At 39.5% G+C, this 17,640-nt stretch overlaps 1 protein-coding gene across 2 annotated transcripts in view; it reads right to left on the bottom strand.

The window, feature by feature from the left end:
• RSBN1L (round spermatid basic protein 1 like) overlaps positions 1-17,640 on the bottom strand; it is a 64,726-nt gene that overhangs the window by 21,614 nt on the left and 25,472 nt on the right. The window contains exons 2-4 of one of the 2 annotated variants that reach the window (XM_056118203.1): positions 10,014-10,130; positions 6,182-6,283; positions 3,847-4,487 (exon numbers count right to left, since the gene is read on the bottom strand). In XM_056118203.1, the coding sequence (XP_055974178.1) occupies positions 3,847-4,487; positions 6,182-6,283; positions 10,014-10,130 (860 nt within the window). The remainder of the gene's footprint in view (positions 1-3,846; positions 4,488-6,181; positions 6,284-10,013; positions 10,131-17,640) is intronic. The other variant, XM_056118204.1, reaches the window with a different exon arrangement.

Genomic DNA, 17,640 nt, shown 5'->3' with positions numbered 1-17,640 from the left:
TCTTGATGTTCAAGAGACTATATGGGAGGCTGGGAATTAAACCCAGCTCGACTGTGCGCAAAGCAATTACCCTATCCCCTATCCACTGCACTACTCTTTGGCCCCAACAAGTATTCTTATCTACCATAATAATTTGTATTAAATTACTTCCTAAGCATTTAAGGAAAATATGTCAAGCACAACTGGTTAATCTGAAAAATTAACACAAAGGAACACAGTGGTTCAAAGATGGTACATCAGGGTTCAAGGGACAGCTCAGTGGCAAAAGCACCTTCAAGTGTGAGGCTGTGAGTTCAATCCCCTACACCATCCCAAGGTGCAGAATGCAGTCCCAGCAACTCTGTTGTTCATACAGCACAGCCATGTGTGCACCAAAACCAGGAGTGAAATCCCTAGCAAGAACATGGATGAGCATCACAACTCCTGGTGAGCACCACAATTAGAATATGTATGAGTACCGCAACTAAGAGAGTAATCTGTGACACCCCTCTCCACCACCAGACATCACAGCAACAAAAGGGAAGAGACAGAGAAGAACTAGTAAATATTTATATATAAATAGCACACCAATTAGCCTGACACAGTGAATGACCCCAACATGAACTCAGCACAGTTTCTGCCCTCATTCTGTGAGAGGCAAAGCTAACAGACCAGATGCTTATTTTATCGCTGTTTGATTAATATTAGACATTAGGCCAAAGTGACAGTACATCGGGTAGGGAGCTTGCCTGGCATGCAGCACTCAGGTTTGATCCCCTGCAACCCATATGGTCCCCGAGTGCAGAGCCAGAAGTAACCACTGAGGGCTGGAGCAATAGTACAGCGTTTGTCTTGTAGGTGGTCAACCCGGGTTCAATTCCCAGCCTCCCATATGGTCCCCTGAGCACTGCCAGGAGTAATTCCTGAGTGCAGAGCCAGGAGTAATCCCTGAGCATCGCCGGGTGTGAGCCAAAAAGCAAATCAGATAAAGAAGCAACCACTGAATATTGCCAGGCATGGCCCCAAATCAAAACAAAAAAATTAGACATTAATCACTGGTTAACATCCTTGGAGTGTTATCTAATATAAACAACTTAATAGAAACTAGGATAAAAAAAATTTAAAGCTCCATTTTGGTAATGGAACACTAGTACAGTGGGTAGGGCACGTGCCTTACATGCCAGTGACCTGGGTTCAGTTCCTAGCAACCCCTGTAAGTCCCCCAAGTGCTGTCAAAGGTGATCCCTGAGTAGAGCCAGGAATAAGCCCTGAGCTCAGGGGGTGTAGCCCAAAATGAAAAAAATAAAAAAGGGTGGTGCACCACTAAGGTTTAGCATTTGGGGGAGAGGAAAGAGCTGTCAGAAAACAACTGCTCAAATTTTCATGTCCTCACAACTCTCTAGTGCTGTGTGTTTGATTCTTAAATACTGAAAGACAAGAGTGTAAATTTATTTATTGTTTAGTACCTAAAACTCCTGTCTTACCTGTCTTTTAGTTCCCTTTAAATACGGGAGACCAGGGTCCAGGGGAATGGCTCAGCAGGAGAGCACATGCCTCAAATATGAGAAGCCCTACATTCGATCCCTGGAGAAAATGGGAAAAGTGGGAAAAGGGGAAGGAGAAGGTGGGACCAACAAAGGCACAAAACAATAAATTGGGGGTGAGGGTGATCCGTGCCTGGTTGTGCTCAGGGCTTACTTCTGGCTCTGTGCTTCAAAATTATTCCTGGTGAGGTCCAGATGATTATATGCGGTGCAGGATATTAAAGTGCTGTAACTCCTGTACTATCTCTCTAGTCCTTGAACAATACATTTCTACATGAACACTTGAACAAATTTGGTATATTAAATAAAAAAACAAGACAGGTGCCAGAGCAATAGCACAGCAAGAAAGGCAATTGTCTTGCATGCAGCTAACCCAAGTTCAATCCCCAGCACTCCATATGGTCTAAGTGCCACCAGAGTGATCCCTGAACAGTCTGGAGTAAGCCCTGAGCACTATCAGGTGTGGCCCAAACAACCCCAGAATAAACTCTGTATAAATACCTTAACAATATCATTTCCTGGAGAGAAAGCACCAGGTTGAAAAAAAGCTATAATAGGGAGAGCCCCAAAAATTAGAAACAGAACTAAGCTACAATAAGTATGTTCACTTGCCTTGTCTCTTTTAGAATTCATTCAACTTCAAAAAGCAGTCACAGTAGGACAAACCAAGGTTACCAAGGCAATTTTCCCATTCACAGAAAACAAAAAAAGTTTTCATTTTTGGTTTCATTGAACAAGTTCTTAAAGAGGGGCTTGAGTGAAAGCACAGCAGATAGGGTGTTAGTTAGCCTTGCGTGTGGTCGACCCAGGTTCGATTCCCAGCATCCCAAATGGTCCCCTGAGCACCACCAGGAGTAATTCCAGAGTGCAGAGCCAGGTGTGACCCAAAAAGCAAAAAATAAATAAAATTAAAAAGTTCTTAAAGAGCTAGAGCGATAGTACAGTGGGTAGGGCACTTGCCTTGCATGTGACCAACCAGGGTTCAATTCCTGGCATCCCATATGGTCTCTGGAGCCTCACCAGGAATGATCCCTGAGTACAGGCCTGAGTAAGCCCTGAGCACTACTAGGTAAGATATATAAAAAATAAATAAATAAAACAAAAGTGCTCTTTAAAAAAAAAAAAGGCGGCCCAGTAATAGTACAGAGGGAAAGGCGTTTTCCTTGCATGCACCTGACAAGAGTTCGATCCCTGACAACCTGTATGATCCCTGAGTATAGAACTGGAGTAAGGCGTGGGTACAGCTGGATGTACTCCTTCACCAGAAAAAAAAATTATTTCACTGGGGGGTCAGTGAAATAATACAGCAGATAAGGTGTTTGCCTCCAATGTAGCCGAACCAGGTTTGACCCCTGACTAAGGACAGTCAGGAGTGATACCTGAACACAGAAGTACAGAGACAGATACAGTAAGCCCTGGGCACCCCAGGTGTGGTCCAATAACAACAAATTCAATAGATCCTAAGCTCTTTTTACCAAAAAAAAGTGAAGCCCAGGGATTGTTCAGTGGTAAAGCATCTGCCTCACAAGTGTGAGGCTTCAGGTATGATTCCTGTCATTGCCCCACACTTGCCATGTGTGATCCTTAAGGCACTGCATTTTGGGATTACTGACAAGAAAACTGTGAGACCACTGCAATTAAGGTATGTGGTAACTAAAGCCAAGTGTGCAACTTCTGTGAACGTATGTGTGAGCAAAACAACCGTGTAACTTCAAGTCATCACAACAACAAAGAATATAGGAACATACACCTTGCACAGGCACCTTCCAGCCTTTAAGTCTAAAGCTGAAGAAGCAAAAATAGTCCCTCCAGCTGATAAGTCATACAGATATGGGGTCAGAATTACAGCTGGGAAAAAAAAAAAAGAGATGTGTGTTGGTTCCCTCTGAGCACTATTTATCAAAGAATCCCACAGAGATGATGGCCATCAGAGGAGGTGGGTTTGTGAAAATTTCCATGCTAACCATTTTTAGGCATTTTTAGGCATTATCCCATAAAGCAAGAAGATAATTTTAGGCAAGAGAACTGCTTTTAAAAACTAGAAAATGTAACGTTAAGTTCATGTAAGTTCAAGGAAAATTCTTACCCTCACCCCAAAATGCAGAATTTAAATTTCATTAAGAAAAAAAAAAACAGATAAACAGAAACTGAGTAAAATGCAATGTTCACATCAGAAGAAGTAATTTGGTCTTAATACTCCCCCAAAGTTTTATTGTATTCTTACCTTTAATTTCAGACCTACAGCAAAATGAGGAACAAAGAAGAGAAAGTTGTCTAAAAATATAATTAAAAGTTATTTTAATAAAAACTAAAAGCCTCTTACCTGAGCATGAAAATTGGACATAGTTGTAGTCTCTATATCCTTCTTTCCCAATATCTCCATTTTCACTGGTGAATTGGGAAAATTAAATGAAAAGTAGTCTAAAAAGTCAGGTAAGTAAGTAGCTGCCCCATGAACAATACCCATTACATAGAAAGCTGCAGAGTTTTCATTCTCACTGAATACTAGACCCACAAACTCTTCTGCAAACCTCTCCATCTCCACAGGAGACAGGTTGGAGAGTTCATTGCTGTAGGCGTGGATAACTGATGCCCCTCCATTAGGCTGGTGCTCAATATGAATGAGCTGTTTGAACTTCAAAGTGTCCAACCTTCTGAGGTTATTCTGAACCCGTGGCTCTTTCAATGAGACAAACGGAAAATCACTGTTCTCAGGAATTTTGGAATCATAGTTCTTGTTATCCAGAGTCTTTCCAATGTAATCCTTTATGTTATCATTTAGGATGCCTTTGGCCTCTTGATCTTCAACATCAGATAGCAATCCTGAGCAGATGGTTTGGATAGATTTGCTATACATTTTTGGACGCTTCCGTTTTTCATTCTCTTTATGTTTCTTTTTCTTTTTCTTCTTAACCTTTTTAATTTGTAAGTCTTCTACATTTGTTTTTTGTTTCTCCTTCCCACCTGTTGGGAAAAATGTTTTTTGAAACTCTGTATTTGAGTTACTTTAAAAGACCATGCTTTAGGAACTGTTTTATAATAAATAAATAAAGTTTACCCAGAATTAGGCTTAGGTGTGGGACTCATTATATGCAGCATGCATTCATGATTTGTAAGACATAATTTGGTCAGTTTCTATTTCTATACACAAACATATCACCCCCCCAATGATTATGTATGACAAAATTACATCTCTAATATATATTCCTACAATCTGAGATGTTGGCAGTTATTCAATCAGAAGGAAATGAATGAATATGTTTAGAAAGCAGAATCTTCAAGTTTTAAATTCAGAAATAAAAAGTTGAATAAAAGTCTGTGTGAACAGTACCCTCAAGTTACTTTCATTAATGTATCATCATACTTTATCTACAATTGTAGAAACTGCATCTAAGTGTCAAGATTTTTACACCAGAAAGGAAAAGAAAAATACACAAACAGTGTAACAGCAACAAACACAGTAATTCCTTCTGTAACCTCTTGAAGCTCTTCCTTACTAAGCTACACTTGCTAAAATGAGCTATTTTGGGTCCAGTGAGAAAAAAGCTACAGTGAAGACTCAATAAAGGATTATAAAGGAGATGATAAAATTTGGATCTGGCTAGCGAGCTCAGTAGGATGAACACATGAGCTGCATACAGGCGGCCCAAATCAATTCTTAGTTCCTCTCTTCCTCTTGCTCTCTCTAACTCCAAATAATATCTCTATCTAAGTCTGTGTCCCTGAGGCCCTCGGTTCAATCCCTAACACCATCGGACCCACTGCACACCCAACACCCTTGGCTATGTCAGATGTAGTCCTGAGGTACCCAAATACTGGCAGATCCTGAGAACCAATGGGATGACCTCCCTGAAAAAAAAGGATTAAAAAAAATTATGAGGCATTCACTTATCTATTAATGAGCTCCTATAATGGCAAGTAGATCCTAGACTGAGAAATCTAGAAATTCAAAGAAAAAAAGATTAATACACAGCAGTTACACACCTACAGTTTTAAGGCACATATAAACCCTTGACATAACTGTATTATTTCTTTAAAATTAAAAAAAAATGGAACCAGGAAGAAAGCCCAAAGGGCTACTTGTATTATGTTTTGTCTGCCAGAGGTTCAAGTTTCCTCTCCAGCACCACAAGGTCTCAGCACTGCCAAGCCAAATCCCTGAGCACCGCCAGGTGTATATAAACTTCCCTTGAGACCCCCACAAAAAAAGTCAACAGAAAAAAAGTTAATATTCTCAATAGAAAAGAATGCTTTCTAAGGTATTTTAAAAAGCCATTAAGCCATTTGAGAAAAGGCAGTCAATGTTCCATCTGTCACTTTTATACTCTATCATGACTGAAATCCTGTGTACCATTGGGGGTGGCCCCAAAAACACAGTGTAAGGTTATGGGAGCCCTACCTCCAGAGAGATAACACAGTAGGCCCCAGACACACACACATACTGAACACAGAAGACATGCTCAAGTACAGAGAGCTAGAAAAAGGCTCAGACACAGAACCAGATACAAACACAGCAAAAAGACCTAGAAAAAACTCAACACAAATATAAAAACAGCATGTGTTGTTATGACTAATTACAAAAGGAAAAAAAAAAGTAGTAACTTAAAAAAAAATCACACGCTTGCTCTTCAAGCTCATATTCTCCCTTGAACACGTACCTTGCTTGCTCCTTTTTCTGTTTCTTTGCTTGTTTATTTCCACCCTGGAGAAGCTTGTGTTCTTTCTAGAACATGTACTTCTCTCTTTCTCTCCCTTCACATCTAAGTAAATTTCAATAAAAATTACCTTGTTTCAGCAAAATAAACAAATAAATATCAAAAACTCAATAGCACATGGTCAACCCCAATTCAATTCACAGCACTGCACATGGAATCCCAAGCACTGCCAGGAGTGGTCCCTGAACAAAAAGTGATAAGCCCTGAGCACTGCCAGCTGTGGCCCAGCACCCACACCCTCTAATCATCAAACAGCGAGTAAGGTGCTTGCCTTGCAGGAGGAGGACATAGGTTCAATCTTCCACATTCCTAAGTCCTCCGAAGCCTGCCAGGAATGTTTCCTGAGGGCATTGCCAGAAAGTCTCTGGCCACTGCTGGATGTGCCTCCCCCCACAGAAAAGGGAGTGGGGAATAGTACTTCCCAGAAAAACTGGATCAGAGTTTTAAATACATATGTCATAATCTTGGGGGTGGGGGCTGGGTATATTTTAGCTATGATTTTTACTGCCTTTGGTCTTTAGAAAATAACTATGTGTAAGGGTATGTGTATGTGTGAGGGTGTTTACGGCAATATTTTCAATTTTCCTGTATCAGTTTATCCTCCTGTGATCTTTCATACCCTACCAAAATCTCGGACAGTGCTTTCTCTCACTTACCAAAATATATTAAAATGATACATTATTTTATTCCCCCAAATACTGCAACCATCACATCTATATTCTTACAACACATAAACAACAAAGGTGGCTAGAACATAACATAGAAATACGCTTAGAATAAGTAGTTGTTAGACATTAGATACAAAGAGAATGAGAGCTAAATAATTTTTTAAGAAAACTTTCCCATAAAGTAATTTTTGTCAGTAAAAAATGTTTATAAGATCTCTATGTATAACTGTATACATGCATATATCTACACCAATATACAGATATATTAAACTTGACATAGCTTTTACTAAAAACCTAGAGGAGAATGAAGTAGAGTAAAAGTATCTTTTGTTTTCAAAAAGTTAACATCTATTTTATTTATTTATTGCTTTTTTGGGTCACACCTGGCGATGCTCAGAGGACCATAAGGGATGCTGGGAATTGAACCCGGGTCGGCCACGTGGAAACAAATGCCCTACCCGCTGTGCTATCACTCCAGCCCCTAACATCTATTTTAAATTCTGAAATGCTATCATTAATCAATGCCCATGTATGACAGAGCATGCAACAGTATTATCAGAAGGAGAAAATTATATGCAGAAAATAAACATGAAATCCAGAAAGGAAAGAGGAAAATAGAGTAGCAAACAATATACTATCCCCACCAAATATATTTCATTATTGCTCCAAGAAACCATTTAAAAAAAAAAAAAAGCAGCAGCAGCAGCCTTTTCCTTTTCACTGACTCACTTGGGAATCTGCCACATAAGCAGGGCTTTTATAATATTTTTTTCCCAACAGCTAATTCTCAATGCTTACAATGGGCTAGGTATGTTTTCCCAAATGAGGGGCTGGAGCGATAGTAGAGCGGGTAGGGTGTTTGCTTTGCCAACCAGGTTTGATCCCCAGCATCCCGTATGGGTCCCCAAGCACAGTCCTGAGTAATTCCTGAGTGCAGAAACAGCAGTAACCCGAGCAATGCTGGGTGTGACTAAAAAGAAAACAAATCAACAACAAAAAAAATCCCACAAAAAACCCTTTTTCCCAAGTGAACTATGTTTTATTAATATCATTATCTCTACCGATTGAGGAATCAGCTTTGTTACTTTTCCCTTTTTTAATCAAAAGCTAGTATTATATACACACTTACAAGATAATATTCATTTACTGAGTAAACATGGCCAGACACTGTGCATGACACTTCCCCCATACTTTACCTCAGTAAATCTTCACAATCCTGTAAAGCACCGATTAATTTATTACTATCTCCATTTTTCAGTAAATACATTTTCCGTGGTTATACCAGTGGTCATCAATTCCTTTCCAAATGTATCTCATTTCCGCACCCCCACTCTTTATCATTACAAAAATTCAGTTTAAAAGTTATTGCTTCTCTGGAGCTGGAGCAACAGTATAGCACATAGGGTGTTTGCCATGCACACAGGCAAGTGGGTTTTGATCCTGCATCCCAGATGGTCTCCAGAACCCTACCACAATTAATATCTGATGGCAAACCCAGGAGTAAGTCCTCAGCACCACTGAGTGTGACCCCAAAACCAAACTCAAACCAAATAAAACACCCTCCTTTACCTGACTATTTCAAAATCAAGGTTCCTGTTTCATATTTCTCGTTAATCTCCATTTTAGGCTATCTTAAACTTTTCTTGCATATTTAAGCTCTATATCCACCTATTTCACATTAACAGTAAGTTAAAAATCTAGTGTTTCAGCTGAGTAACAGGAAATTACATTAGTATGTATTAGAATGCATTATAATAAATGACTGACTAGCCACTTCCACCCCCACACCACCCCCAAAAGGTTGTGAGGGCAAAGAGGTAACTCAATAGGCAGTGTGCATGCTTTGCATGCAGAAGGCCTGAATTCAATCCCAGGCACTGCTAGGAATGACTTCCTGAGCAACCGCCAGAGCCATAAGCAGTTCCATGGGTACTGGTGCCCTCAACTAACCACCTGATTAAAAAAAATGGGGGGAAGGCCATTTAACTAAACAAATATGGCAGAGTTCGGTAAACATTTCAAGCATTACTAATTCGCTGCTATATATAGTGTGATTCAATTAGATTCCTGCCTCAATGACTTATAATCTAATTAGATGACACAGAACAAATACTGTCCAAAAAAGAACATAAATTGTAAGTACTAAACAGGCAAGTTTAGGCTCTGACCTATTTCTTTCAAGGTACAAAGAATTTCCTTGAAAATAAAATTTTGATCATTGTAAAAGAGAACTTAAACATTTGCAAACATAACAAAGAAAGCAATGACTGTGCTTCATACTTTTTATTTTTAAATAATATGTCAATCAGTTACTCTGTAGTACATGCTATGTTATAGTCTTTTCTTCTTATACAGACATAAAGGTTTATCAACTAATGATTTCAATATAAAATTAAAGCCAATGTATTTAGATCCACAATCTGTCAACTTTCTAAGGTAGCTAATTTACTAGCTGTCCAACAAATACTCTTACCCTGCTTCTCAGAGTGAATTTAAGACTGTCCTTAATTTTATTCTGCCACAAAATGTCTAGGGAAAAGTTCAAATATATTATTATCCAACCACCTATACCCCAAATTATCCTTACAAGTCCACCAATCTAGTATAAACAGCAACAGAAAACAATTTTAACAATACAAAAGAGAAAACTGAAAAAGGAAATAGAATGTTCTGAAACATGTAAGAAACATAAAGCAAAACAGTATTCCTTCTCATCTGGCTCAAAATAAAATGTTACTATAAACCATATAGCAATTGCCTTCAAATATTTGAGAGCACTTCCTCCACTATCCCAAACAAGATGAAAGGTACTTTAGCCTTTATCTGAGATTAACTAAATATGGATTAAAGACTAGTGTTATAAACACATTAATTAGATAACCTGTTTATAAATAACTTAATCACTTAATGAAGTTTAACCTTTCCTACTGTATTATGACTCACTGTAGAAATGCTGAAGATTAGAACTTTCTGCTATTACATTCTCTTTTTATAATCTATTGATGTTTGGCAAAATACAGCACCAACAAAAATTTGTTGTTTTAAGCCATTAAGTATCGCTGAACAATATAAAACATTACAACTAAAATCACCAAAGACAAACTTACTTTTCAGCAAAATCTTTACTTCCCCATTCTCTTTCTTGATCTCATTCATTACTTTATGCTTCTTTTTCTCTCTCTCTTTTTCTTTATCTCTCTCTTTAATTTTATCTTTGATTTTATCTGTAAGACAAAAATTAGTATTTTAAACCATTTACAATTTTATTTTTCTCCATTAAACAGTATAATCTCTAGAATTACAATAACACTAAGAAAAGCTGAATGGAACAAAAGCATGTCTTTTTGTCATCTCAAATTTTTTTTTTTCAATTTAGTGGGGTATACCAAGCAGGGCTTCTCCTGAATCTATGCTCAGGGAATACACTTGTTGGGGTTCATGGGTTCAGATGCAGGTTCAAATCCAGTTCGGTAACATGCCAGGCAAGTGTCTTTAACCCTAGTACTATATCTCTCTGGCCCATCAACTTTTCCTTTTTTTTTTTTTTTTTTTTAGTGAAGCAAGATTCTTTACTGAATAAAATTTCAACATGGAGAGAGAAAAAGAGAAGAATACATGTTGAAGTGAGAACACAGGCTTCTCAAGTGGAAAAAGCAGAGGAAGAGAGATTTGTGTTCATGGGAGAACATAGGCGTGAAAGAGCAAGCCAGCCCATCAACTTTAGGGAAATACTTCTAAAAATCCTTTTATGTATTAGACATATAACATACATGACATGAACTGCCAAAGGCTATCATTATATATTCTGTTCTAAAGATTATTCTTTTGCATCCTATCAACTAATATCATATTACCTCAAATGACCTAAAAACACTAAAATCAAACCAGTAAATTATAACAGGGAAAGTACCTTCTTTGAAATGGGTTATATCTGGACTAATGACATCTCACTGGAAAAATTATTCAATTTCCAAATACTGGTGGTTGATAGCTTTCTCATAGATTACTACTAAGAACTAAATGAAGAAAGGTATAAAATGTCTACTCAGAGTGTGATTTCTGTTAATGTTAATTCCCTTACATTTACACTGTTTGAAAAAGATACCACTGATGTGACTATCTAAAGATACTGTAACATTAAAATAAAGTGCATGGGACCAGAAAGATAGTACAGTGGGTAGGCCACTTGCCTTGCACATGGCCAACTCAAGTTCAATCCCCAACATCCTGTATGATCTCCAAGTCCACCAGCAGTGATCTCTGAGCACAGAGCTGGAGTAAAACTGAAGCACAGAAGGATGTACCCAAAACCAAACATACAATCTAATTAAATAAAACACAAGGCACAAAAACTCTAGGGCAGATTTATCTGAATTCGAAACTGTATTTTCCAGTTTTCAAAATTATTTAATGTCCTATTTTTGTTTGTCCAACCAAATTATTATGCAGCCAGCAACATAAGATGTAAAGAAGAATTTTAAAACAATAAAATACTACTTGCCCTTAAAAAGCTCATTATAAATTACCTATTTCATATACCAGCAATTCTGGGGTAACATAACATCTCAGGTGATGGGAACAGAGTGACACTATAAAGATAAGGTCTTGGCTGACAGGGCTGCAGCCACAACCCTGATTAGAATCCAGGTACCACATATTGTACCCTAAGCACTGAGTACCACTGGGTGTGGCCTGGAAGACAGACAAAGTCTCTGGTAAGAAGTCACAAGTTAAGAAGCTCTGGTCTAGAATACTTAAGCAGATAATTCCCCAAAATTAAATCTCTGTGCTTAATATACATATTAAACTTTTTATCATTAATAACAAGAATACAAATTCAGGACCAGAGAGACAGTATAGGCATTAAGGCACCTGCCCTGCGTCAGTTCAATCCCAGAACTACATGTGGTCAGAGTAGTAAGTAGCCGCAGGCATAGTGGGGCGATACCCACCCACCCCCAAATGCAAATTCAAACATTTTCACCTATCAAACTGAAAAAGTACTTTTTTAAAAATGCCAATACTCAGATCAGCCAATAGGACAAAAGATTTAAATCAAATCAGAAGAACTCGTTGCATTTCAGAACAGTTTACTACTCTTCTCTATATTTTAAGTACATAAAATCATCTAATGGCTAATACGTTACCCGACATTGCAGGAATTTAGGTACATATATAAGCTGGTATTTCCAAAGTATGTATTTTTATAAAAAAAAATCGTTTAAAAGCACAAAACAGTCACCTAAAATGTCTCAGCATTTCTCTTACAATTACCCTTATTCACTAACCTAAGTGCTAATTTAATTGCCATTAAACTTTTACAACATTGTTAAACCAAAATTTACATTAGAAAAATTAACTTGTAAGTATATGACTCAGTTTTTGCAAAAACAGACAGCAGCTATATATTCCCATCCAGTGCTATGTAGCATAAACCACAACAATAAAACTTTAGTGCTCATATAAAAATAAATATTATATAAACCAATTAACATCACAAAACATAATCATTTTCAGACTAATAGTGCAAGTTACTAAAAACATTTTGTTTTGTTTTGTTTAGGGGCCATACCTGGTGCTACACATGAAACAGTTCTCAGGGGCTATACTCCCAATAGTACTCATGGGACCATGCAGTGCCAGAGATTAAACCCAGGGTCCTACATGCATCCAGTCCTTTGGCTATCTTCCTGGATACTAAAAAACTTTTTTACATTGTACCAGATAATCAAATTCAAGGCTTCACACAGGTAAGGCATACCCTTACAACTAACTGCAGTCAACGTCATAATTTTTAAGTGACAAAAAGTTCCTAAGTTTTTGCAATAAAAGCTTATTAATTTCATAACCCAAAAAGAGAGTAACAGGAGTTTGCCTTAGGTAAGATATCAAATATTTCATGTAAAAGTAAACAGAAGGCATAGACATTTTAAGAAAAATATCTGTAGAAATAAAAACAATAGCATTAGAGGTAATAAGGAGAGAGAGTGACAACATAATTGCAATTACCTCCCACCTCATACTTAAAACCTCCTAGACAAAAAGCCAGATTCTCAGCAAAGACAATTCATTCTACATATAGTAGAAAAAGCATTTTCCCCATTCCCTTCCCTTTGATGTTGCAATGAACAGAGCTCACACTCACTTCAATGTAGTACTTAAACAGTTTATTTTAATGCGCTTATTTTATTCATTTATTTTGATTTTTGCGTCACACACTGCGATGCTCAGAGGTTACTCCTGACTCTGCACTCAAGAATTGCTCCTGGTGGTGCTTGGGGGACCATATGGTGTTGGATAACACTGGGTTGCCCTTGCTCCTCCTGCAGGGAGCTTAGGCTTATTGAGTTACTCCCACAACAGTGCCCTCGGTCACGGTCACGGTCCTCCCGTTGTTCTTCGATTTGCTCGAGCAGGCCCAGTAACGTCTCCATCGTGAGTCTAGTTGTTCCTGTGTTTTGGCATATCGAATACATCACGGGTAGCTTGCCAGGCTCTGCTGTGCAGGTGAGATACTCTCGGTAGCTTGCCGGTCTCTCCGAGAGGGGCGGAGGAATCGAACTCGGGTCGGCCATATTCGCTGCGTGCAAGGCAAATGCCCTACCACTGTGCTATCGCTCCAGCCCACAGTGCCCTCGAGGCACACAATTCCATCAAGCACTAATAATTCTATATTGCTTTTCTCTTTCCTTTATGTAACCTGCATGGTTTAGCAATGTCCTTTTTGTATAGACACAGGAAGACAGTTCATGGTATGCTTTGTACCATGGAAGTTTATTGACTCCAAAATATTTACTCCTGGGCATCCATATTTTCTTGACTTAAGCCTCAGGTGCCCTTAGTTCCTAGCACTCCAAAAGCAGGTTCCGATGAAGGCACTGGATGGACCCAGAGCAAGTTGTAAACTACCCTGGCATCGAGAGAGGACAAGCTAAGCACCATAAGTGAAAAGCACGGTCATGGAACAAACTGTCATGACCCAAAAAGAAGTAACTGAATAAGGACCCTGCTGGGATTAGGAAAAATTAACCTGGTCTGAGGACTGTAGTCTGGGATATATAGGGACATGTCCCCAGGAAGAGCCAACCTTTAAGATTGATAGATCTCTTCCTGTGTTCATGCAAAATGACTAGAAATATTATAACAAGTAAATTCACTATGATTGTTTAAATGGATTACTAGCTGAGGAAAGGAGAAAGCAATACACCATAGGTGGAATCCTGCCCTTGAATGGATCTCCTAGTAATCTGGAGTGTTGAACCCTTAGATGAAATTTTGTCCTTCAGTTAATCTCCTAGAATTTCCCCTAAAGAAGTGGTTTTACCTTTGTTGTTATGACAATGTTCACCCCCATCTATGTGTACCCCCACTCTTCATGATTTTTATATAACTACACTGTAAGGGGTAAAAGGAGTAGAGGACTTTGAGGTCTACAAGGACATAGAAAGATTAGACTAGAAGAGGACTAGGAGGAGCCGAGGATGATGGAACTATGATGACTGGGACTACAATCAAAACTACAACTACAGTAAGGGGAGAGATTGAACTATGCTGGGGAGGAGAGAGAAATACACTGACTACCAACCAGCCTGGGGCCCTATTCCTGTTTCTCTATTCCCCAGTCCTTCATCCATCAGTGGCTATGGACCGGCCAGGGGAATGGTTCTTAGTCATGGAACACTGAGTCCCATGTGCCCCTGCACCGTTCTCTTGAAACTCACAGCTGGCGTCCCTGTGCGTGGGGCCTGAACCACCAACTGGTGGGCAACTAAAGGTAAGGACTACGTCAGTGGACCCTCACTAACAAAGGTGAGTAGGAGAACAAATGTTCTGGTTACTGGGAACTTAAAAGTCAGAGTTGTATACCCCACTCAGGAGAGTGGGATAGTAGATTTTTCAGAATGCTGGGAGTTACCCCCTGCCCCCATTAAAATGGGACAGAATTTGGGCCTCCCCAGGTTCTTCTAGTGTTTCTCAAGTGTGTGGGCCCAAAAAGAGGGGGGCTGGGGGGAATATCAAAATTACCCTGATTCCCTGGTGGAAAAACAAGACACAGGAGCTGGGATTGGTTGCTGGAACATAATAATTCTAAAACCAAAATACGAATAACTTTGTAAATCATGGTGCTCTAATATTAAACACACACAAATTTCACTGGCGGTACTTCGAAAAAATTGGTAGAATTTCATGCCAAAGCTTAGGGTTAAATTACATTTTCTTACCATAACCTCAAATGGATTTCATGCTACCACAATATCCCTGCTTTGTTTGGCTATGTGTCATAATTTCAACTATATGACTGCAGTTCATGAAATAAACTGGTCTGAGCAACACTAATCTCCCGTATAATTCTCCCCCTGTCAGGAGGAAGTATGGCTGAAATGAGATCTGAAAATAAGCAGGAAGAAAGAAAAAAGAAAAGACAGAGGAGTGAAAAGGCTAAAATGGCGGGGGTCCACCCCACCTGATGGTACTCAGAGGCTACTCCCAGCTCTGTGGTTGGGACTCCTTCTCATGTAGGTAACCATAAGGTGCTGGGGATTGAACCTAGGCCATGTACATGCAAAACATGCACTCAATCAAATGACCTAACTCTCTGCTCCTCCTTTCCTTTTTTTTTTTTTTTGGTTGTTGATGTTGAAATGTTGGAAGTCACACACATGGTTGCAGTGTAGACACATTTAGTTGAGGAGTTAGGGATCTCAAATGCCAGTGCCACACTGTCAGATTGGGTGGAACAGAGCCAGGAACCAAACTTGCAAGGCACTTGCAAGACAGACACTTTGCCACTAAGCCATCCCTGGGTCCTGCAAACTGTCTTTCTAACTGGCTTAAAAGGGATGAGGGGTGGGGGGAGATGCTGGGACCCGTGGTGATGGATGACGGGCACTGGTGGAGGGATGGACACTTGATCATTGTATAACTGAAACCCAAGCACAAAATTTGTAAGCCTATAACTGTACCTCATGGTGTTTCACTAATAAAAAAAGAAAAAAAAAACATATAAATTAAATAAAATTTAAAAAAAAATCTGAACCCAAGTTACATTTCCTTGAGTCTTTCCTGACTATTTTGCTCTTATTGACTGCCTTTTCCTTTGCATTCTCACAGCTTCCTTCAGACAATAGGGGCCTTAATTCAATATTGTGGTGGGTTTTTTTTTTCCTTTTTCTATTTCAAAAATCTTGATTGCAGCTTGGCAATTTGAAGGCTACATCTTTGAAGACAAAGATTTAAAAAGAGTAAACCAAGACCCCAGCTTCTTTTTTTTTTTTTTTTTTGGCTTTAAGGGCTGACTATTTTTTTGTTGGTGGTGAAACACCATGAGGTACACTTGTGGACTTGCAAACTTTCATGCCTGGGTTTCAGTTATACAATGATCGAGTACTCATCCCTCCACCAGTGCCCATTCTCCACCACCAATGAACCCAGTAGCCCTCCCATCCCCCCACCACCCCTCCGCCCTGCCCCAACTCTGTGGCAGGGCAGTCCCTTTTGCTCTCTCTTTCCTTTGGGGTGTTGTGGTTTGCAATGGAGGTATTGGGTGGCCATCGTGTTCGGTCTGTGGTCTACTTTCAGTGCGCATTTCACATAGTGAGCGAGTCCTCCAAACACACCCTTTACTTGGTGTTCCCAGCTTGATGACACAATGCATATACTTAGAATTGCGTATTATTTGTCTGACTGACTTCTGAAATTCTACTGGGATTCAGGATAATTTTTACTTTCTAAGGGCAGCCTGCTACATTAAACCAAAGTATCCTACTATTATTTTTCAGAATTGTGCATCACTTGCTTGGCCCTTCTCAAAAATAGCAATTTTATTTACTTCTTAAAATTTTGGTAGACAATTCTCTCCGAGGACCAAGACTGTCTAGTCTTCCAGTGTCTAAGGATATATTCGCACGAAATAGGATCTACTCTGTAAATACATTCTAAATGAATGGATATGTGATAGTTGGTTGACTAAACTGGGATGTGATATAGACTTCTTGGGTAATGAAGAGAATAGTGTTGATGATGTTAATTTTTTGGGATCCCTGAGCATAGTACTAAAGCAGATTTCTAGTATAGTTTCAGATAGGTGGCTAGAGGTCCTCCCGTTGATCGTCGATTTGCTCGAGCGGGCCCAGTAACGTCTCCATTGGAGACTTTGTTGTTACTGTGTCTGGCATATCGAATACTCTCGGTAGCTTGCCGGGCTCTCCAGGAGGGGCGGAGGAATCGAACTCGGGTCGGCCATGTTGGCCGCTTGTAAGGCGAACGCCCTACCCGCTGTGCTATCGCTTCAGATAGGTAAAATCAGCAAAATTATTTTAGGGTCATTAATCGCGATCACAATCACGACCACCCTGTTGTTCGTCGATTGCCTAGAGCAGGTGCCAGTAATGTCTTCTTCGTCCTAGCCCTGAGATTTTTTTTAAAAGTGCCATATTCAAGGCTTTTTCAGGGTTAGGAGAATGAGACCCATCATTGTTACTGGTATTTGGCATATTGGGTATACCACGGGGAGTTTGCCAGACTCTGCCGTGTGGGCAGGTTAAATTTGGTAGCCTGCCAGTTTGTCCAAAGTAGGAATGAGATGATAAGATGTCGCGCGGCCGCGAATGCTTCCGGGAGCTGAGTGTGATAATCTCTGGATCCTGGCCATTGTTGGAGTTACACGTTGTTGGAGTTACACGGCAGTTGGTGGGTGTAACTGTCTAGTTACTGGCAGGTCCAGTCCCAAACCGT

This window comes from Sorex fumeus, unplaced genomic scaffold (assembly GCF_029834395.1).
Source record: "Sorex fumeus unplaced genomic scaffold, SorFum_2.1 ptg000037l, whole genome shotgun sequence".
NCBI lineage: Eukaryota > Metazoa > Chordata > Mammalia > Eulipotyphla > Soricidae > Sorex > Sorex fumeus.
Note: the sequence above shows the minus strand (reverse complement) of the source record. Positions and strands in the feature narration are given on the sequence as shown.